This window comes from Trichosurus vulpecula, chromosome 1 (assembly GCF_011100635.1).
Source record: "Trichosurus vulpecula isolate mTriVul1 chromosome 1, mTriVul1.pri, whole genome shotgun sequence".
NCBI classification, from domain to species: domain Eukaryota; kingdom Metazoa; phylum Chordata; class Mammalia; order Diprotodontia; family Phalangeridae; genus Trichosurus; species Trichosurus vulpecula.
In genome coordinates this window covers 3,025,445-3,048,464 of record NC_050573.1, presented here as the reverse complement: position 1 = coordinate 3,048,464, position 23,020 = coordinate 3,025,445, and the positions used below count along the sequence as shown (strand labels likewise).

General features: G+C 46.1%; 1 protein-coding gene across 2 annotated transcripts; it reads left to right on the top strand.

The window, feature by feature from the left end:
- The first annotated feature begins 6,199 nt into the window (after positions 1 to 6,199).
- On the top strand, positions 6,200 to 22,297 carry LOC118846112 (zinc finger protein 569-like). 2 transcript variants are annotated; one of them, XM_036754333.1, is made up of 5 exons: positions 6,200 to 6,274; positions 12,312 to 12,401; positions 17,212 to 17,338; positions 17,952 to 18,050; positions 19,335 to 22,297. In XM_036754333.1, the coding sequence occupies exons 2-5, from the start codon at positions 12,366 to 12,368 to the stop codon at positions 21,671 to 21,673; spliced, it is 2,601 nt and encodes an 866-aa protein (XP_036610228.1). In that variant the 5' UTR covers positions 6,200 to 6,274; positions 12,312 to 12,365; the 3' UTR covers positions 21,674 to 22,297. The 2 variants fall into 2 exon arrangements, with proteins under 2 accessions (XP_036610228.1, XP_036610218.1); XM_036754323.1 differs by lacking the exon at positions 6,200 to 6,274 and having other exon boundaries at positions 12,190 to 12,401; positions 19,335 to 22,236.
- Positions 22,298 to 23,020: the final 723 nt, after the last annotated feature.

Here is a 23,020-nt window from a genome sequence, read left to right as displayed (position 1 = left end):
GAAAATTCAGATAATGTAAAAATTATGTCAATAAAAATTTATTTTTAAAAAACTGCCTATGAGATCCTAAGCTCTAGAAGAGCAAGGATTATATCTTAACTAAGATTTATCTCTCCTTGGCACTTGGCACAGAGCTTTATACAAGCAGGGCACAGGGACTGGACTTGTTATTTCATTGGCTTTCCAGAGGGCAAGGAAACTCGCTCCTTAGTGCAGGTCAGGCTCTTCTCTGCTCCCTGGAGTCTTAGCAGGTTTCTCCAAGCTCTGAGAAGTTCCCTGAGGCAGGACTCGAATCCAAGCCTGCCAGGCTTGAAGGCCAACTCTAGCCATCAGCCCACTACCCCTCTACAGAGCTGGTGCTTGAGGAATGTTTGTGGAACTGAATTACCAAAAAGTTTCACCTATACCTTGATGACATGCCACTTAATAAATGTCTAGTTTTCTAGGGCAGAATCTCCCTAGATTTATGGATAAATAAATAGGTTGGTGGCTCCCTGTAACACCACCTCTGATAGAATCCACGGAAAATCACCCCCGCCACCAAAATCATCTCTCCATTTACCCTTTTACTAACCCACATATAAAACACCACGTTCATTGCCCTGCTTCTTCTGGGTGCTCTCATTTAGTAAGTTTTTATTTATTGAACTGCTGCTCTGTTCCATGAGAGCCTTCAGAAAACACCAGGTCCTGCTTGAGCTGCCCTCCTGGGGGTTGTGATCATGCTGGGGACATAGTAGGAGCCCACTGAAGAGCAAAAGAGTAAAGCCCTGTCCTATACCCCAGAGACACTGCCTCAGACAGAAGAAAAGCTTTGCCTAGCAGACTGCTCTGGTCCATGAACACCTGAGGTAGGAGTATCTGCTCAGCAAATGCCCCCCTCCCTCGCCAAAAAAAAAAGGCCCTAAAAGCAAACCCCAGCTCTAAGCAAAATATTATTGCTGAACTGGCCAGACATGTTCCCGATGATACTCAGCAGATGTGCTGGGTTACTGAAAGACAGTAAACCCAGCCTGAAGGCCCAAACAGGGCTGGGTGTGAGAAGGCTTTCCATTTCCCCTTCTTTCTCTCTCTCCTTTTCTCCCCCCTTCGTCCCTCTGTCCCTTTTCCTCCCTCATTCCCAGCCCTCTGTTGTTTGTCTCCACCTCCCTGGTATATGTTACACTATAAAACCTCCTGCTCTTCTCTTCTGTATTCTTAACTACCCATTGCCCCACTTTGCCAGCTATGTTTGAGCAAGCCAAACATATACATACCATTAATGTCATCTCAACACCAGCTTTTAGAAACCAGGTGATCAAAAACATGAAACAAAGTTCAAAGAATCTTTAGAAGAATACGTCTCTCCCAGGGATAGGAGATGAGAAATGGAATCCCCATCTTGGACCTATACCTTTGGGATGTTCAGTAACACCAGGACCCAGCCCATGGTCCTACTGGCTCTGGAGGACTGTGCTGACCTCTCCACTGTGGCTCTGCTACCACGTTCGTGGAGGCTGCCCTCGTAAGATCTGTTCTTCAGGGCCTTTTGCTCCTCTGATTGGTCTCTGACAAGGCTGTTAATAAGGTCTTGGAGACTGCTTTCTCATTTGGCACAAGCCCTATGCGGTGGCTCTGCTTTTGCTTGCAAAGACAATGCTCTGTTCTATGGAAGGCTATGCCGGGGTGACAGGTGTATAGAGGCTGTATTGACAGCAGCACCAGGGTCACAGGATGGCCTGACCCCCGTTGACTCTTCACAACCTCCCTCACCTGCTCTTTTACATTATCACATCTTCTTTTGGTCTTTCCTCTACCCTCAATGGGCATGAGCTCTCAGCAATGCTTCTCCAGAAGCTCAAGAAAATAAGCACGTCCTCCTCCCCACCAGGCAGAAACTTTCACCAATGCTCAATGACATTCCTCCCCAGAATGAGGAATTTTGCAGTCTCTTGTAAAATCAATTACATTGACACTTGATACAACAGAACATGAAAATAAACACCAGCACTTAACCAAGCAAGAATGATTAACCCAACACTGCAGGAATTATCTCCAGTGACATTCACAGCAAGTACACATAGGCAAAAGCCCTGGAACAGCACAAAGGTCCACTTGACAGGCTGCTTCATGATACGTAGGACGTGTAAATGCACGTCCCAGAAGTTCATGCGTAGCTATGAAATGCAAATATGAATGACAGCAAAAGAAAGGTAAAGCAACAACAGCAGCAGAAGGCCCACACTTTAACACACTATGCAGGAGAATCTGCATCTATGCAAGTAAACAAAAAGACTGTGCATATTCGACAGACTCACATGTATGATACTAACACAAAAACAAGTGCAAACAAGAAAATAATAAGAAACACTCCAACTAAAACAAGTTAAAATGCAGCAATGAACGTATGCAGTTACATACAAGGTATTTATGAAGCGGGGCGGGGGCGGGGGGACGACAACGTATGCAAGCATTGCCATCTGGCGCCAGATGAGGAACTGGCTGGCAAGCACAAGGCCAACGAGGGCATTCTGTTTCAACAGTTCGGCTAGCAGCTGCTATGGAGGTGAAAGACCAACATGAGCCCAACAACAAGGACGCTGCCAGCACAGGTTCTTTTGATCTGCTTTACTAAGGAAAGCAACATTAAGGGGTTAACAATCTTCTTTCCAACATACAAACATCATTCACTTAGTTCAGGGGATAAAAAGCCAGCACCCTGAACTTCAGAGCCAATACAAACACATTACAAACATAAATTATAAACAGACCAAATACAATTCATAGTTACCAAGAAATCACCAACATCTGGGTGATCTGGGAGGCTCTTAGAGCAGCTGCCCAGAGTCCGGCACCTCCAGGAGTGAGAGCCTCTCATAAATAGCTCTGTTCTCTCTTTTTATACACTCTTTAGTTGTCATGAAACGTCATCTGAGAGACCAGAACTTAGGCTCCTACTGTTGGCTCTGGTCTTAGCAACTCCCCTTAGGACCCGGAGGGCTTCCCACCCACATAGGCTTAGCACCTGGTAGATAGGGGTTTGGGCCAGGGGCTTTGCACCTAGTAATGCTCAATCAAAGACAATTAATTTATCATTCTAAAACAGTAAAAAAGTCCCAACTTAATTGATATTACACATGTTCCCTGAGACAACCTGGACTGATGAAGAGCCTGTTCCACCCTAATCCTCTGTTGCTTCTGGACCAGGAAAAGTGGGGAGCCTCTGGGCTAGAAGGGGCTAGGGAGCCAATGGGCTGGACATTAGGATGACAGGGGTGGAAGGGCTGTGGGCCTCATTGGAGGTAGGCACAGGAGCAGGAGAATGGGGTTGTCAATTCCCTAACTTTGTGTTTGGGCCGCCTGCTGGACCCAGTGGCTTCTCCCTGCCCTGGGAACTCTGAGGCAAGATCATCTCTTCAGATGGACTTCTTGGGTCTTCAAGGAAACAGTCAAGGAAAACATGGAGGAAGGAGCTCTCTCCACCAGAAGTTTGGTGCCATAAGACTTGTCAATGCCCAGGGTGGGCACAGGAGCAACAACCATGCTCTCTTGGGGCCTGGGGATGAAGCTCCCATAGGGTGCCAGGGGACTCCTTTACTGTAAGCATAGGCTCAGGTTTTCCAGCAGGTTCTGGACTTTCATCACAGAGTCAGAGACAAACCTAAGGACAGTGTAACTCTATCTCCAGTTTCACATCATTAGTCAGGTTACCAGCTGAATCAGCCTAACTCTTCTGTGACCTGAAGACCTATTTGTCCCTATTCCTGACCCTCTATAGAGGGATTTATTAGAGGGGGATGTGTAGACTTTCCATTCTCAGAGAATTCTCCAAGTCCACAGGTGGGTAGGGGTGATTCTCCCCCAAACACCAGCAGGCAGAGTGTAACAGGCATAGCCCCTACTTACTAGGTGCTAAGCTGATGTGGGCATGAAGCCCTTAGGACCCTAAGAGGAGTTGCTAAGACCAGAGCCAATGATATGTGAGCTCAGTTCTAGTCAATCAGATGATGGCTAGGCCTGTATAAAAAGAGAGCCCAGGACTGGGAGCAGCCAGAGTCGGGGGTAGCAAGATTCAGAAGCACAGAGCCAGCATCAGAGTGCAGAGCAGGCTAAACAAGAGAGAGTTGCAGAGATCAAGGAACTCAGAGTCAGCAGAGCTGCAGGAGAGAGTGCTGAGCAGAGTTAGGATTCCTGAGTGATCTCTTTGCAAGGAGGCCCCAGCATCGAGGGGAAGCTACAGTATGGTTTGGTTCCTTGCTATGGTATTTTGTTATAATTTCCTTGTTACTAGAGTGAGGTGGGCATACCAGTTTTGGAATATTATTGCCACAGTATCAAAGTGGGGCCGTTGGTCCTTGAATCTGATCCTCTGGAGTCTAAATAAATGTTATACTTCCTCTGCCTTCTACCTAGAGAATTTCTTAGACTTCGCGATTCCGAACCATTCAGGCATGACCACGGTTCTCTCCGAGGTCATGAATTTCACCTTACTGCTATAATGTCTTTGTACCAGGTGTTCTCCATGCCTACAATGCCCTCCTTCCTGACCACCACCTTTTGGCTTTCCTGGCTTCCTTTGAGATTTAGCTCAAATTCCACCTATTCTAGGTCAGGACAACTTGCCAGTGTTTTCTCCTCTGAGATCGTCTTCCATTTTCTCTGTATATAGTACCGTGTATATACTAATTATTTCCATTTCCCCATTGGCGTAGTGCCGTGAGTGCTGAACCTGGAAGTAGAAAGACCTGAGTTCAAATGTGGCTTCAGCTATATCAACTGAGTATGTGACCCTGGGAAAGTCCTGTAATTGCTATTTGCCTCAGTTTCCCCAATTGTAAAACAGGGATAATATTACCAACCTCCCAGAGTGGTTGTAAGGGTCAAATGAGATAGCTGTAAAGTGCTTTGCAGATCTTAAAGTGCTATGTAAAGGCTAGCTATTGTAACTATGCAATCAGGTCCATAGATTTGCACATGCTAAATCAAACATTATGTGTGAGAGCAACAAATCATTCTCCTTTTCTGCGTGGTAGAGCCCTATGGTGAAGCTCCAGTTCATGGACTCCGTGGGTCCCGGGACCCCAAGGTTAGATCCCCCGCCCAGCAGCTGTGGGGACCGGGAAGTGTGTCCAGCACAAGATGGGGCCTGAGGAGTAGGATGGGGAGGGACAGAATGTACTCAGCCACGGAGACAGGCCGACCGGACCGGAGTGTGTCAGGCCAGCGGGGTTGACTGGGCGAGCAAGTGTCTTCAAGGCAGCAAAGAGCGAGAAGCCAGCAAAGGCGGAAGAGCCTGGAAGGTCAGAGTTTGCACTGATCCGGGGGTGCCTGGCCTGTGCCGTGCACCCAGCCCCTCTCTCCAGGGTCAGCAATCCTCCAGCCTTCCTCTAGCCATCCTGGAGCAGAGAAGCCCTTCACAGAAACTGCCATCCTGCCATTCCCGGAGGCCTCTGAGAGCAGCCCTCCTTCGCTACCAGAAAAATCCGGCAGTGTCCTCTGTCCCCAGCGAGACAAACTCCGGGGTAAAGCGAGTCACGATGAGCCAAACTACACCTAGAGGTTCTTGGAGTTTAAGATAATTAATTATAATTATAATAATGGCTAATTCTGTAGAGCGCTGGCACTGTGCGGTCCCCAGGCAGAGCGCTTTAGAAATATTTTCATCTGGTCCTCGCAACAACTCGGGGGGAAACCGAGGCAGGCTCCTGGCTCAAGGTCACTCGGCTAGCAAGGATCTGAGGCTGGATTTGAACCCGGGGCCCCCTGAGTTGGGCCTAGCCGGCTCTCTTTTGTCCCCCCTCTCCCACCCCCGCGTGTTTCCCGCCTTTCCTTACTTTCGTAGAGCGTGGCCAGGGCCTAGTTCACAGTAGGCGCTTAATCAATGCTTGCCGAGGGCCTGCCGGCCTCGTGGAGGGGGGCTCCGGGGGTAAAGGTCGGGGAGAGAGGGAAGCCGCGGGATGGGGGTGGGAGTGGGGGAGCGTCCAGCCCCAAGTCAAGAAGAGATCCGCCAAGGGGCGTGGCCTCCCTCGAAGGGGCAGGGCCCGGACGACCCCGGGGCGGGACCGAGGGACTTTTTTTTCCCCCCTTTGCCGGAAACCCCAGGCATGCGCACACGTTTGCCCTGGTCCGCGGACTACATTTCCCGTGAGACATTTCCCGGTATAGTCCCAGAAACGACGAGAGACCGGTCTGGGCGGGGCTGGAGGGCGCCTCTAACGTCACTTCCGGTTGCTGTTCTGCATCCTGAGGCCCGCCGCCTGACGCTTCCAGGCCGCCTCTGAGGAGGGTCCTCCGGGTGAGTGAGTGCCGGGCCCGGACCCCCGGGGGCCTCGCGCCCCCAGATCTCCGCCTGGGAGGTCCGGCTCATTGCCCCCTCCCCTTCATCCCGCCCTCGTCCCAGCCTGGGCGGGGGGCGGGTCCACGCCCCCAGACCCTCCGCTTTGGTTTCTCTTCTTGTCATCCCTTCCCCCACCCCTAGCCTGGGGGGCCTAGAGGATAATTCTTTGCTGCCCCCTCCCCCTATTGAGGGGCAGGCCAACCCCTCTCCTCCCTACCCCTCCTACTCCCTGCTAGCCCCCTCCTTCCTCCCTTCTCCTCCCCTCCTTTGTTTTCTTCCTCTTCCCTCCTCTTTCCTGCTGGGTCCCATCCTTCCCCACCCCCTTCCTCCTTCCCCCCACTTCCCCACTTCCTTCCCCCTTCTTCCTCCTTCCCCTCTTCTTCCTCCTCCCCCACTTCCTCTTTCCCCCTCTTCTCCTTCCTCCTCCTCCTCCCCTCCCAGCTGCCCCCAGGCCTAGCTCTTACCCCCTTGCCCCACTCACGGGGTCCTGGGATGGGCCTGACCCCCTGCCCCCCATGCACGTGGCTCACGCAACTGCCCAAGCATCTTAGTCAATAAAGCACAAGTCTGACTTGCCACCCCCCTGCGCCAGAAGCCTCCAGTTGTAGCCCAGAGTGAGGGCTGAGGCCTGACCTGGAGGCGAATGTGACCCAACAAGGGGAGAAGCCCCCCAGTCCTCCCAGGGGTTGTCTCCCACACAACACCCTGCATCTCTGCTGCTCAAGCCCCCACCGTCCCCCTTTTGAGCTAGAGGAAAGTTCATTCCCCCTCCCCCATCCTACGGACTTCCTGCCCCTCAGACCATCTGGTGGCTGCAGGGAGTGGACAGTGATTGGTGATGGAGAGCCCCACTGCCAGGGACAGAAGAAGCCGGCAGGGATGGGTGTGATCTGCCCATCAGGGCTCATTACTTCCCAATTCCTCCAGTCCCCCAGGCGGGCTTCCCTGGAATTCGGTCTGCTGCATAATCGGCTTGGAGACCTCCATGGGGTCTTTCACCTCTGAGCCCCCTTGTCCACTCACAGCAGCCACCCACGGCCAGGGCTTTGTCCCATGGAATACTGCAGCGGTCTCTGATTCGGCACCACCCCCCACCCCCACTCCTCAGGTTTCTCCACATCGTCAGTGTCCACTGGCTACCAAAGGGGCATTCCTGACACTCAGCTTTGCCTTGGACCCTCCCTCCTAAACAGGGAGCACATCTGACCTTGCCATCCTCCTACTCAATAAACTAACTCCAGGGGCTCTATCACTTCCGGGGACCAAATACACAATGCTCTTTTTGGCATTCAAAGCCCTTTGTAACCCAGGCCCCTCCTCCATTTCCAGTCTTGTTACACCTGGGTCCCCTACTCCTACTGTTGGATCCAGTGACGTTGGCCTCATGGCGGTTCCACCAACGAGACCCTCCATCTCTCAGCGCTGGGCATTTTCTTTGGCTATCCCCCATGCCTGGAACGCTCTTCCTCCTCCATGCAGACCTCCCTGGTTTCCTCTGAGTCCCAGATAAAATCTCACCTTCACCAGGAAGCTTTCCCTAAACCCGCTTAATTCTGTGCCTTTGTCCTGTTAATCGTTTCCTGTTTATCCTGAGTACATAATTGTTTGCGTGTTTATCTCCCATTGTGAGTTCCTTGAGGAGTGTCTGGCACAAGGTACACACTTAATAAATGGTAGTGATAGACTGATAAACTTCATTGGCTCCCTGTTGACTCGGGGATCATATGTTATTTCTTCTTTACCATCTTTTTTCTAAATTTCTGTTTTTGCATAAGTTTTATAACTTCTGTCACTAGTACAGTAGTTATGCTGTAGTAGGATTGTAAAGAAGCAAATAAGACACACAAGTGTCCAAGTTCAAAAATTACCGTTAGGGTGATTTAAAACGTCGAATGGCCACTGGGCTGGAGGACAAAGTGCAGACTCCTCGGTGGGCAGGAAAGCTGTGTAGGGTCAGCTTTATCCCACAGGCCTGTGAGGCAGCCAGGCGGCAGGGCGTGCTGGCCCTATGGGGTTCCTGATCCTCTTTCTTCTTCCATATAGGCCGTCCCCCACGCTGCAATGCGTTCCTCTCCCACCTCTGATAGTCCTTCAAGCCTCAGCTTGGTGCAGCGCCCTGTTCTCATCTCACAGAACATTATCATCTCCTCCTTCAGTCCAATTTCTGACCGAAGCCAAACGCTTCCACATTCACTCTTGAGGCCGTCCCCTCCTGTCTCCTCTGACGTACCGCCTTTCTCCATCATGCTCTTTGTCTAATCTTCAGTATCTCCCTATTGGCCGGCAGCTTGCCTGTGTCTGTCTCACCTTTGGAAAACCTGCATCCCACTGCATCTTGTAGATGTTGTCCAGTAGTCTCCTCCCCTTCCTGGTTAAACCCAGAAACCTTCTGCACTTCGGGCCTCCCCAGCTTCGTTATTTAACTAAAACTGCTCTTGGTCTTCACTGCCTAATCTTGGCCTCATCCGTGACTGTCTCCTAGTTGTTCTTTCTCCTCTGAATGTTCACGGCCCTGCTCCTTCTTGTCCGCTCTTATTCTTCCTGGTGAGGCTAGTCCTGCCCCTGAGCGGGGCTGTCCCTCGAGGATTGCTTTGGCTTTTCTTACAGCCCCAGCCACATCATTGTGCCTGTAGGATGGCACACACTTGTTGATTGAGCGAGCTCTTACCCTTATTTCCCAGTGGAGGAAGCTCGGGTCCCTTGCACTAAGTTAATGCCGCTAGGCTCCCCTTGTGATTAGAACCCAGATCTCTTCTGACTCCCTTGGGCTGTATCACTTTTCTCCAGCATGAAAGATCTTGGTCTAAGGCCCTTGAGGGATGGAACAGTTTCTATTTTGTCCTTGTATTCTGAAATATTTTCTATTCCCTTGCAGAAAAAATGTTCCCTCACCCCTTCTGTCTCTGATAACTCTATCCTGTATCTCTTCTGTCTTTTGGAGACAAACACTCCAAAAAGGCTGAGATGCTTCCAGTGTCTCTCCCCTCACTACAGTTAGACTTCCAACCTCATCATTCTACCCAAACTGCTTTCTCCAAAGTCGCTAATGGCCATTTCTCGATCCTCAAGTCTTCTTGACTTCTGAATTCTTTTAACATCATTAATCTGTAAACTTTTATTAAGTACTAGTAAGCACAGCGTTAGGCACTGTGCCAGGCACTGGGGATACAAAAAAAGGCAGAAGACTGTCCCTGCCTCTAACCCTGACCCTCTTCCCTAGGTTTTCAGGACCCCTCTTTTTCCTGGTTGTCCTCCTTCCTGTCTGACCACTGCTGCTGGATCCTCATCCAGATCATGCCCTCCAGCTGTAGGGGTCCCTCAGGAGTCTATCCTAGGCCCTTTTCTCTTACTTCACTTAGTGATCTCATCAGCTCCCAGGAATTTAATTACCATCTCTATGTTAATGATTCTCAAATCTACCTTTCCTATCCAATCTCTTACCTATATCTAATCACATCTCTAGTGGCCTTTCAGACCTCTCCAGACTTCCAGTAGACATCTTAATGTCAACATCTCTAAAACAGAGCTCATTATCTTTCCCCCTAAACCCTCCCCTCCTTCTCCCTTCTCTAGGATAACACAGTCCTTCCAGTCCCCTAGGCTCACAATTTAGATGTCATCCTGGCTCCTCACTATCTCTCACTCCCCATATCAATGTGGTGCCAAGGCCTGTCACTCACCTCTGCAACATCTCTCCAATATGTCTGCTTCTTTTCTCTAACCCTGCCCCCATTCTGCTGCAGGCCCTCATTACCTCACACCTAGAACATCACAATGACTGCTAGGGGGCAGGGGTGTCTGGCTGCCACTGCAATCCGTCGACCCTCCATCCAGCCACCAAAGTGATTCCAGTGGCTCCCTATCCTCTCCAAAACTGGCTGGCATTCAGAGCTCTCATAACCTGCCCCCCTCCTACCTTTTTTTTTTTTTAGTTTTGAAAATAATATTCAATTTATTCTGTTTTTTTAAAAAGCAAACAGTGTGGAATGGAGCTCAGTGCTTTCATGCGCAATCATCTCTTGTGTTCTGCTGTATACATGCTAATACCCAGTGCCTGCATGTATGTGTGTGTGTGTGTGTGTGTGTGTGTGTGTGTGTGTGTTGTGGGGGAGGGAGGAAAGGGTTAGGCTAAGAATAAAATAAAACGGTGATTTTCTTTGAGTCTTTGATTGTATACAGTGCGGAAATATTCTCTTCTTTTGGGTTTGTTGGCATTCATGGCTCTTTAATATTCTTTTGACGTTGACTGCTTTTTCTGCTTACTTGTTTTTTCTGTTCTATGTGATGCTGTCTGTCTTCAAGTTTTTTAAATCTATTATTAATACACGGTTATCTAGCCTCTTATTTAAGATATGCAGAGAAGAGATTCCATAATCTTTGGCCTACATTTTTCTCATACTATCTCTACAGCATTTTAAACCCCATCCAGAAGATACTTGATGTATTTAAATCTTATGATTTCAGATATAAGGATACCAATGAGTGGCTAGGTCTCTCAACTTACTTTCAGAGGCTCAGAGATTTACAGGACTTAAAAGGTTAAGAACAATTTAAGTGAATATTTTATTTTCATCAGCACAATAGATTCGTGATAGGTAATCCCCGGAGCTCTCTGTACCTCTCTGCCTGTATCGACCTGGAAATGAGAGTTGACCTTGTATGGTGCTGGATGGTTTCCTCTCAATTACCAACACAGTCCTCAGCCACTGTGGAATCAAGTGAGGATATAGATGATAGCAGAGAATCATCCTGGCCACCAGGCTCCTTGTAATACTGCCATTGCAATGGTACACATTATTCCCCCAGAGTGATGAAGCTAAAGTCAGAGCTATAGATGAGTTCTTGTGTACTCTTGCAAATTTTATCAGACCTTCAAATGATTCCCTATATAGGACAATATTTGGATGCTTCATGTTTGCCAACACTTCTGTCCTTGATTCTTCTCTCTCCTTACTGGGCATCCTTGAGATGTTAATTTCCTTGGTAACATATTGCTTACAATCTTCCCACGATTTAACAAGGATGGCTTTTCCAAAGAATCCTTCCTCGATCTTTTGGAGTTTATAGTATTTGTCCATGGTTCCTTTCTTAAGACTTCTTTAAATGTGTAGGTGTGCAATCTTGGGCCTCTGTTTGCCTCAGTTTCTTCATCTGTAAATGAGCAAGGCAATAAAGGAATTCTGCTTCTTGGGCCAGGTTTTGCTCATGTCAGATGGGAGGCAGGCCAGCTTCCTGGCGGCTGCAGTGTCAGTCCTGTGTCTTTCTCTGAGTTACGGCTTTTCCAACTTCCCAGGTTTGGGGGGTGGCTGCTAGGCCAGGATGAGCTCCGGGCTCAGCTGCCTTGCTGCCCCAGCTCCACAGAGTCCGGACAGTGGCAGCATCACAACGTGTGTCCGGCCTGGGGCACCTCACCCAGACCTACCCACACCCACAGCCAGCTGGGCTCCTGATCCCTGAGCTGCTCCTCCTAGCTTTCTAGGCTCCTTTACTCCTCACTACAATCTTGGATCCAGTGGTACCCACCTCTTGGCTGTTGGGCCAGCAAGCCCCTCCAGCTGTCAGCTCCAGGCAGTCTCTCTGGCTGTCCCCTGCCTGGAATGCTGTCCCTCCTCATCTCCACTTACTGCCTTCCCTTGCTGCCTCTAAAATCTCACCTTCTATAGGAGGCCTTTCCGGACAACTCTTAATTCTAGTGTCTTCCTTCTCTTAATTATTTCCTATTTATCCTGTGTATAGTTTGTGCATGTTTGTTGTCTCCCCCATGAGATTGTAAACTCTTTGAGGGCAGGGACTGTCTTTTGCGTCTCTTTGTATCCCTAGTGCTAAGCACAGTGCCTGGCACATAGTAGGCACTTAATAAATGTTTATTGTTTGACTGACTGTATCCTTGGTGCCTTAGCACAGTACCTCATGGTGTGTAGGCATAGGTAGCCAGCCTATGAGGAAGCCTCAAAGCAGAATAAACCCCATTCGTCGATCATTTTTTCCTCCTCAGACCCACCTTCCATCGACGGCCCTTCTCAAGAGGAGTGAGTTTGCTGGGTCAGGAATGGCCCTTGTGTTCCTGACAGCCAGGGCCCACCAGGTAAGTGGCAGCTTCCTACTTTCTGCATTGGTAGCAGGCTCCTCAGAGTGCAGACACGTTGCTGTCTCGATGGCAGTAATTCATGAAATTGTGGCCCTTGGAGAAGCTTTGATGAGAAAGCAATCTCAGGTTGGAACCGTACAGGTGAGGAGACTGAGGACCAGAGGGGTGAGAAGCAGCACATGAACCCAGGTCCGTCCCCCACCCCCAACCCTGTTAACTCATTTACCAAGGCAGTCAGATCCACTAAGCTTCAGGTTGAGAGTGATGCAAATCAATCTTGTAATAATGTAGCCCCTGGGCACAGCTGGCAGCTCACACATTGGGTCCCTCACATCTTGAATTCCAAGTTCAGGGTTTTCTTTCGGCCTTCATCTACTCAAAATCACAGCTCAAGAATCCCAACCCATGTTTTCATTTATTAGTCAGCCAAAGGACACAATTTAGTTCAAAAGTATTTGAGATAACATGGTAGGGGAAGACTTGATATTTTCGCCTATAACCTTGGGCACACTCTCCTACAAGTGCTGATGATGTCACTGATGCTTCAGGGCTACCGACGGCTTCTGGTAATGTTGTTATGTTGGTCCCGTTACAGTGAATCACCAGAGTCATTCATCCTGGTCCTTAGGGACCAGATCCATTAGAAACAGCATTTGTTAGATCAGAAAGCTGCTTGGAGGAAAGTGTCCTGACCAACTTCCTGCTACCACTGTGTCAGAGGAAGGCAGCACACACTTGTGTGGGAAAAGCCTTGACACATTTTTTAAATGTTTAGAAATTTAAAAATACCATCAACTAGTTTTTTTTCAAATAACTAGCCTGACACAGGGGTAGATAGGAAGTCCCCTGGGTGTGCCCACTCATTTCAGGTGGAGAAGAGCCAGCCAACTTTTGGCTCTTCTGCCTCTTGCTTATAAAATCAGGGCCTCTGGCCATTGAAGTCCATTCTCAACATAAATCATAGCTGTCATCTCTGCTGTCCCGGCAGACTCTGAGTGATGTGGACAGTGAAAGGGTATTGAATGTGTAAAGTCTGTCTTCTCAGATGAGTCCTCTATCACTATTGGTAAACAAAGGGCTACTAGTCTCTAGGAATGAATTCCTGTTACAGTACACTGGAAACCTGCTTTCTTAGGAGGGAAAGCTTCAGTCTGTCTTGAATTTAAACAGTTACAAGGACATGATTCAAAAGAACAGCATTGTGGCCTTTGAATAAAATCAGTCTGTTTGTAGAAAGTGCCCCCATAATGGACGAGCTTTATAGTGTTTTGTGCTTGCCAGATAGGACTGCTTGCATAGTCCTGGTGAACCACAGGAGGAAACTTGAAACAATGTGATGTTATTCTAATCTTTTAAAAAACAAATGTCCTCAACCCAATCTCAGAAAAAGAAATTGAATAAGCCCCATATCAACTACCAAAGAAAAAGTTATTCCATAGCCAGCTGAATTTACAAGCAAATTCTACAACATATTTCATATTAATTCATTGCAATCTTACATCAGCTGTTTGAAAAGGAAAATAAAATTTCTTACCAGATTTCTTCTGTCATACAGGTGTATGTTCTACAGCCTCAACTGGGTCCTCACTGCTGCTAGGCCATCCCACTGTACATCCCTTATCTATTTGCTCTCCCACTATCCACAATGGCTCTTCCAAACCTTTTTGTCTCTTCTCAAACCTCCTATGGCACCCCCCCCCGCTCCCCCCCCCCCGCCACCCAGTCCTCTTAACTGGGAACCTTGACCCATATTTTACTGAAAGAATTGAGACCATTCACCAAGAGCTTCCTCTTCTCTCTTCTTCATCTCCTGTCACTCAGATGCCTGCTTCTCCTCTACCTGACTTAGAGGATGAAGAGGCCTTACTCCTTCCCAAGGCTAATCCCTGTACCTGCACGAGCAATCTCATTTCATCACATCCCCTCTCACAGAGCAGTCATCCCCACTCTCACTTATTCTCAGTCTCTCTCTCCCTTCCGGCTCATTCCCTACTGTCCACAAACATGTCTCTCCTAGCCTGAAAAAAGTTCACTTGATCTCTCTATCCCCACTATCTTCTTCTATTCTCTTCTGCCCTTTGTAGCTAAACTCTTTGAAAAGGCAGTACTTTGGGGGTCTCCATTTTCTCCCTTCTCATTCTCTTAACCCCTTATGATCCAGCTTCTGATTTCATCATTCCACTGAGTCTGCTCTCTCCAAACTTACCAGTCATCTGTTAGTGGCCACCTTCAATGGCTTTTTCTTTAACCTGATTGTTCTTGACTTCAGTGTAGTCTTTGATGTTGATTACCTTCTCCTTGATACTATCTTCTCTCTGGGTTGTTGAGACACTCCTTTCTCCTGGTTTTCCTTTTACCTCTCTGACCACTCCTCTATCTCCTGGATCCTCCTCCAGATCATGCCCTCTAACGATTGGTGTCCCCCAGGGCTCTGTCTTGGGCCTTCTCTTCTCCCTCTTCACTTGATGATCTTATCAGCTCCCATGGATTTAACTAGCATTTCTGTGCTTCTAATTCTCAACTCTACCTGTCCTGCTCAATCTCTCTGCTTGTCACCAATTTCACCTTCCAGACATCTTGGATTGGACATCCAGTTGACATCTTAAACTCAACATGACCAAAACCAAACTCAATATCTCTTCCCCAAAACCTTCCCCTCCCATCTTCCCTATCACTGTAGAGGGCACTGCCATCCTCATAGTCCCTCAGGCTCCTAACCTAAGAGTCTTTCGGGATTCCTTCTTCTCTCTTCCCACCCTCTCTCCCCCATATTCATTCTGTTGCCAAAGCCTGTCAGTTTCACCTCTGCACTGTGCCCTCTTCTCTCTTCCAATCCTGCCACTCTCCTGGTGCAAACTGTCATCACCTCATGCCTGGACTGTGGCAATAGCTGGGGGGGCGGGGTGGGGGGCGGGGAGGCGCGTTATCTGCCTGCCCCAAGTCTCTCCCCACTCCAATCCAACCTCCATTCAGCCACCAAAGTGATTTTCCTACAGCACAGTGATCAAGTCACACACATACACACTCAGTAAACTCCTGTGACTCCCAGTTGCCTTAAAGATCAAATACAAAATCCTCTGGCATTCAGAGCGCTTCCTAACCTGACCCCCCTCCTACCTTTCCAGTCTTCTTACACCTTACTCACCACTACATACTCTTCCATCCCGCGATTATGGCCTTGGCTATCCCATAGACAAGACCCTCCATCTCTCAGCTGCAGGCTTTCTCCCTGGCTTCCCGCCTGACCTGGAATGCTCTCTCTCCATCTGCTGTCTTCCCTGGCTCCCTAAAATCCCATCTTTTACTGGAAGTCTTTTCCAACCCCTCCTAATTGTAGTGTATTCCGTTTTTAGTTACCTCCTCTTTGTCCTCTGTATAGTTTGTGCATAGTTGTTTGCTTATCTTGTCCATTAGATTGTGAGCTCCTTGAGGGTGGGGACCACCTTTTGTCTCGGTTTCCCAGTGCTTAGCACAGTTCCTGACACATAGTAGGCCCTTAATAAAGGTTTATTGATTGACTAGTCTTGATTTGTAAACCAGGAAGAGTCAGAATGGAGATAGGAAACTATAAACCAGGATCTCTGATTCCAGGGCCTAGTAAAATTCTTGGCACATGGTAGGTACTTAATAAATCCTAGTTATCTTTACTAATGAATTTTGATGCAGAAATTTTAAGTAAAATATTAGCAAGGAGACTATAGCAACATATCACAAAGATTATACACTATGACCAGATTGGCTTTATGCACAAATGTAGTGCTGGTTCAGTATTAGGAAAACTAAATGTAATTCACTATATTAATAACAAAAATGACAAAAACATATGATTAAATCGGTAGATGCAGAAAAAGCTTTCATATGTACATATTCTTTCCTTTGTTAGAATGTATGCTTCTTGAAGGCAGAGACCATTCCTCATTTGACATTATATCTCTAGCCACAATATCTAGAACCTATGCAGCTAAGTGGCAGGGTGAGTGGAGTGCTGGACTTGGGAGACAGAAATCTCTTCATGAAGAGAACCTGCTCCTTCCTGAGGTCACCCCATCTGCTTTTGGACAACCCTGTTAGGAAGTTTTGTTTGACTTGATATTATGAGGTTTTATTTTTCTTGTACCATAGTATGGATACAAAACCTTTTCCTTTGGATTCACCTGATGCATAATACATTTTGTTTCAGCTTCTCATTTTCAATGCATATATATGCTTATACTTCACATACCACAAGTTGTAGCATCTGTTCACCACTGCCTGTGGACCCTGGGCCAATCACTCTCTCAGCTCGAGACTACAGCACAGAGGAATCTTATGGCCTAGGGGAGTACTTATATAGTCCTTGCCCAGAGGACCCACAGCTGTGTTTTAGGTCAGTTCCCCTGGGCTCAAAATTAGATACTGCTGTCCTCTGTCCCATAACGTCTGGCTCACATTAACCCTGGGATGTGTGTGTGTAGGGAGAAGAGAGCTCAAGTTGCCCCGAGTCTGCCTTGTGACATCGTAGACACCCCCCAGCAGTGCTCTGAAGCCTCACTGTCAGAAGTGGCCCCTATAGTACAGTATTATCAGGTCTGGAAAGGACCTCCTCCATGGTTTTCTAATAAAGCCCTCTAAATTATAGAGATGAGGGACCTGGGGCCCAAGAAGATTAAAGTGACTTATCCTATGTCACTCAGGTTGTAAGTGTCAAAGGCAGGTTTGGAAACCAAATCATCTGACTGCAGAACCTGTGCTGTCTTCATTCTATCCATGTCTTCTTCACCAAATGAGGGATGGTCCCTGGGTGACCCCTACATATCTGGTATTTCAGGGCTCAGTGACTTTCAGAGATGTGGCTGTGAACTTTACCCCAGAGGAGTGGGGACAGTTGGCCCCTTCCCAGAAGGAATTGTACCGAGAGGTGATGCTGGAGAACTACCGGAACCTGGTCTGCCTGGGTAAGGACTACAGGGCCCTCCTGGGATTCTGACTGTCCTGGAGAGGGTCTGATTCTTCCTTTGGGAAATGCTGTGTGGGAGGTTGGATGGTGAGTTTAACTTAGCAGGCAAAGCCCAAAAGTTTCTAATACTTTTATGCACCTGTTCCCAAATGGAAAGTTTTTCAACAATCCAGGAAGCATAGATTAATCTCCCCTTGAGTACAAGATACTTTGCTGGACCCTGAGGACAAAAAGACAAACAGTTCCTGCTCTCAGAGAACTTCTAGTCTATGGGAGATCTTTGCTCTTTAACTGGAATCTAGCCGCTTGATTGTGTCGTCCTTGAGATTGTGCCTTTCCTGAGGTCCAGAGTTGTGCCTGGAATTCTCAGTGCCCAAAACCATGAAATCTTTGCACCCTCTTACAGAGTAGTTCTAATGCACTAAGGCTAGATCCACTCTGTGACCCCTTTCTTCATATATCCTAGGAGCACAATGCAGAACATTCTTTAGAAGGCCTTGATTTGTCTCCATGTTGGGCCTTCCTGGGATTCCCACTCTCCCTGAAGTAGAGAGGATAGGAATGAATTCTGAATTGACTCTGTCAACAGCCCTTTCATTTCCAATGAACAGGATTGTCAGCTTCAAAACCAGATGTGATCTACCAGCTGGAGCGAGGTGAAGCACCTTGGATGACAGAGGGAGATGTCATCCCAAGTAATGATTATCCAAGTAAGTGAGCAAACACAAGAGAGATGGATGAGTCATGGCACCCCACTGTTCATCCTTTCAGTACATTAGAGTTTTCTCAAACTGAAATGGGCTGCCTCTGAGAAGAGTAAATTCCTCCTCAGTAGAAGCCACTTTTGGGATTATAGCCAAGTTTCTTTTTTCAGGTATACATTAAAGTTGCTGACTCCTAAATGCTGTCATAGTGTCCTGGGCTTTGGGTTTCTTTGTCTTGGCAAATAACCAATGTGTATCTGATGTATTTTTGACAAATGCAGGGGAGGCTTTTTCTTCCACATGAGGTCCCTTCCAACTTGAAATTCTTTGATTCTGGGATAATAGGATCATATATCTGGAGCTGGAAGGAACTCCAGGTGTCACATAGTCCAACCCCCTTATTCCTCATTTATGAGGAAACTACGCCTTAGGGAGAGAATTGTATGATTTGCCCAGGGTCCCAGGTAACAAACCTGAGAGTTGGGATTTCAACCCAGATATTCAAACCCCAAAGGAAGTGATCTTTTTATTCTTTTGTGCTGTTTCCCTAAGGCATTTGGAATGAAATTAACTATTAATTTGTGTCCCTTAAAACATATTGTCTGCAGTTAATGTCCTTTTTTTAAAATCATGTACTGGTTTCTCTATTGTGTGTAACAGGAACCTGGGTCTCTACAAAAGGAAATGAAAGAATCCCTCAGAGGAGAATCTGAGGGAAAAGAAATAGGATTAATTAGCTTTGTTCTTCCTTTTGTTGCCTTACTCAGGCTCAGGAATGTGTTTATTGGGAATAAGGAGTATTTGGAATCATATTTTCTTCATTTTGCCCAGAAACTGAAGGGCAAACCAGGCTAGCCCATGCCTCCCAATCAGTTCAGGAATCTTCTCAATGTTACCTGTCATTGATGATCCTTCAACCTCATTTTGATATTTATCTACAGTCAGTTCAGTTCCTTGGGTAGACCCCTTGGGATGGAAGAGGAGATTTAAGCTCCAGTTCTGTTTTTGCCAATCATTACTTGTGTGACCATGGACACATCTCTGAGTCACTCTAAGGCTGAGTTTCTTCATTTATAAAATGTAGTAACTGATCTATCTCACAAGTGGTTTTAAGAATCACTGAAAGATGATTATATAAATTATAAATGTCTATAACAAACATAAGGTGGTATTATTTATTCTTCTTGTTGAGGTTAAACCGTCGGTTTTATTTTCCTAGAGGAGACACAAGAAAGATCTAAGTGTAAGGCAGTGAATACGTGGGGATGTTTATACTTTTCTTTCTTTCAGACTGGAAGGCTAGGCCTGAAGCCAAGGAATCAGTTCCAAAGCTGGATATTTCTATGGAATCATCATCTCAGAAAAGATTCACAAGATGGCATGGTTCCTTGGTCTGCAACTTCAGAGCAGCCTGGGGATATGATGCAGGGTTAAAGAGTCAGCAGAGCAAGGTGGAGACACTTTCTCAGCCAGGAAAATTGATCCAAAGGAAAACTCCCAGTAAAGCACAAGGCCAGGAATGTAACTACTATGGCAGAAGCTTCAGTCATGGGCCAGCCATTTTTCCACAGAGAGTGTGTGTAGGAGGGAGCCTCCAAGACTGTCACACAGGCAGAGAGAATATCAGTCTATGTTCAGACCTAAATTCATGTAATAGAATCTGCTCTAAGAAAATATTTTCTAAGTATAACGAGTATGGGAAATCCTTCAGTTCTAAATTAGACTTTATTGAATATCATAGACTATATCCTGCAGAACAAACATATGAACATGATGACTGTGGGAAAGCCTTCAGTAGCTGCCCATCTAGTAATTCCCATCAGGCAGCTCGTATTGGAGAGAAATCCTATCTTTGTAATGAATGTGGGAAAGCTTTCTTTCTGGGTATACACCTTATTGAACATCAGAGAATTCATACTGGGGAGAAACCTTATGCATGTAATGAATGTGGAAAGGTTTTCCGCCTCAACACACAGCTTACTCGACATCAGACAATTCATACTGGGGAGAAACCTTATGAATGCAGCGAATGTGGGAAAGTCTTCCGCCAGAGTGCCCACCTTATTCGTCATCAGACAATTCACACTGGGGAGAAACCATATGAATGTAATGAATGTGGCAAGGTTTTCCGTTTGAGTGCACATCTTACTTGCCATCAGACAATTCATACTGGAGAGAAACCTTATGAATGCAATGAATGTGGAAAGTCTTTCCGTGAGAAGAAAGGTCTAATTTATCACCAGAGAGTTCATACTGGAGAAAAACCTTTTGTCTGTCCTGAATGTGGGAAGGCCTTCCGCCAGAGGACAGGACTAAGTTATCATCGGAAAGTTCACACTGGAGAGAAACCATATGAATGTCATGAATGTGGGAAAGCCTTTCGTCAAAGAACAGGACTAAGTTATCACCAGAGAGTTCACACTGGGGAGAAACATTATGAATGTCATGAGTGTGGGAAGGCCTTCTGGCAGAGTTCACAGCTTACCCAGCATCGGAGAATTCACACTGGAGAAAAACCTTTTGAATGTCCTGAATGTGGAAAGGCCTTCCGTCTGATTGCACAGCTTAACCAACACCAGAGAGTTCACACTGGAGAGAAACCTTATGAATGTCATGAATGTGGGAAAGCTTTCTGGCAGAATGCAGAACTAATTTATCATCAGAGAATTCATACTGGAGAGAAACCTTATAAATGTAATGAATGTGGGAAGGCCTTTCGCTTGAGTGAACAACTTTCTCGGCATCAGAGAATTCATACTGGGGAGAAGCCTTATGAATGTAATGAATGTGGTAAGGCGTTTCGTGTGAGTGGAAAGCTTACCCAACATCAGAGAATACATAATGGAGAGAAACCCTATAAATGTCGTGAATGTGGGAAGGCCTTCTGCCAGAGCTCAGAACTTACTCGACATCAGAAAATACACACAGGAGAGAAACCTTATGAATGTCTTGATTGTGGAAAAGCCTTTCGACAGAGTGCAGAGCTCACACTACATCAAAGAAATCATACTGGAGAGAAACCATATGAATGTAATGAGTGTGGGAAGGCTTTCACTACCAGTTCAGCTCTTACTTACCATCAAAGAATTCATACTGGAGAGAAACCATATGAATGTCATGAATGTGGGAAAGCATTTTCCCGAAGGGCAACACTTAGTCAACATTTGAGAATTCATACTGGTGACAAACCTTATGAATGTCATGAATGTGGAAAGGCCTTCCCCCAAAGGGTAGAACTTATTCGACACCATAGAATTCATGCTGGAGAGAAACCTTATGAGTGTCTTGAATGTGGGAAGGCCTTCTGGGAGAGTGCAGAATTAATTTATCATCAGAGAATTCATACTGGAGAGAAGCCTTATGCATGTAATGAATGTGGGAAGGCCTTTCGGGTGAGAACACAGCTTACTCGACATCAGAGAATTCATACTGGAGCCAAACCATATTCGTGTAATGAATGTGGGAAGGCCTTTCGGGTGAGAACACAGCTTACTCGACATCAGAGAATTCATACCGGAGCCAAACCTTATAAATGTAATGAATGTGGGAAGGCCTATAGGCAGAGTGCAGATCTTACTAGACACCAGAAAACTCACATTGAAGAGAAACCATATGAATGTAATAAGTGATGGTAAACTTTATGTTTAGGGAAAATACTTTATTCAACATCTAGCTAGTTTATATTGGAGTGAGAAATTTTATTAGTACAATCAGTGTGCAAAGTACCTCGATCAGAAAACAAAGCTTATTAAACTTCGGTGAATTTGTACTGGGTAGAAAAAAGCCTTGTGAATGTGGGCAGGTATCCTGTTAGAACACAGGATGTAATCAACACTGGGGGTCATACTGGAGAGTATGATTATAACAGATGTGGAAGGTTTTCACCTTCAGAGAGCCTGTGCTTTCTGTCACGAAATACTAAAGGGAAATCCCGATTATCATTAATGTGGGAAAGCCTTTGGCTGACGCAGAAACCTACATCAGAGAATTAGTATTGAAGAGAAACCTTTTAAATTAATATTCTTGTGATTTCGTAGTGTTCATTTTTTATTGTTAATTTAATTTTCCTCCCTCTCACCTGGTGATATAACAAATTTATCAATTTTGTTAGTTTTTTTTATATAACCAGTTTTTAGTTTTATCAGTTCCATAGTCTTTTTTTAGTTTCTGGATTTATGCTGTATTTTCAAAATTGCCTTTATGGTGTTTATTTTGTGTTTGTTTTCTAATTTTATAAATTATATATCCAGTTCACTACTGTTTTCTTACTCTGTTTTAATGTATGTTGTTAGGGATATAATTTTTCCTCTGAGGACTACTTTAACTGCCTCTCAGGAATTCTGGTATTTTGTCTTATTGTTATCCTCTTACATATTATTGTTACTGTGATTCATCTTTTGACCCATTTGTTACTTGAGATATCATAAAGTGTCCACTTAGGTCAATGAGGTCCTTGCATTGCAGAGAAGGACTAAGTCTATCAAAGTCAATCATCGCACACTGTGGCTGTTACCATGTACAGTGTTGTCCTGGTTCTGCTCACTTCACTCAGCACCAGTTCATATAAGCCCAGGTTTTTTTGAAGTCTGGCTGCTTATCATTTCTTATAGCACAATATTTCATTACATTCATATACCACAACTTGTTCAGCCATTCCCCAATTGATGGGCATCCCCTCAATTTCCAGTTCTTGGCAACCACAAAAAGAACTGCTATAAATATTTTCATATGTTGTTGTTTTTTAATACATAAAATACATAGGATTTCAAAGAAAACACAGAAACACAGGTATCAAAGTATTTTAATATTAACTCATTGAATCTAGATTAATAACCTGATTTACACAGAAAAGGGCCAGCTACTGTGCAGTCTGAAGCATTTGAATGAAGATCAGTGGAAGGAGAAACAAGTGATTTTCCCAATGAAGCCTATGGTAAGGCAACTGGAAAAAGTAAAAAGAAGACAAGTGCATGAAA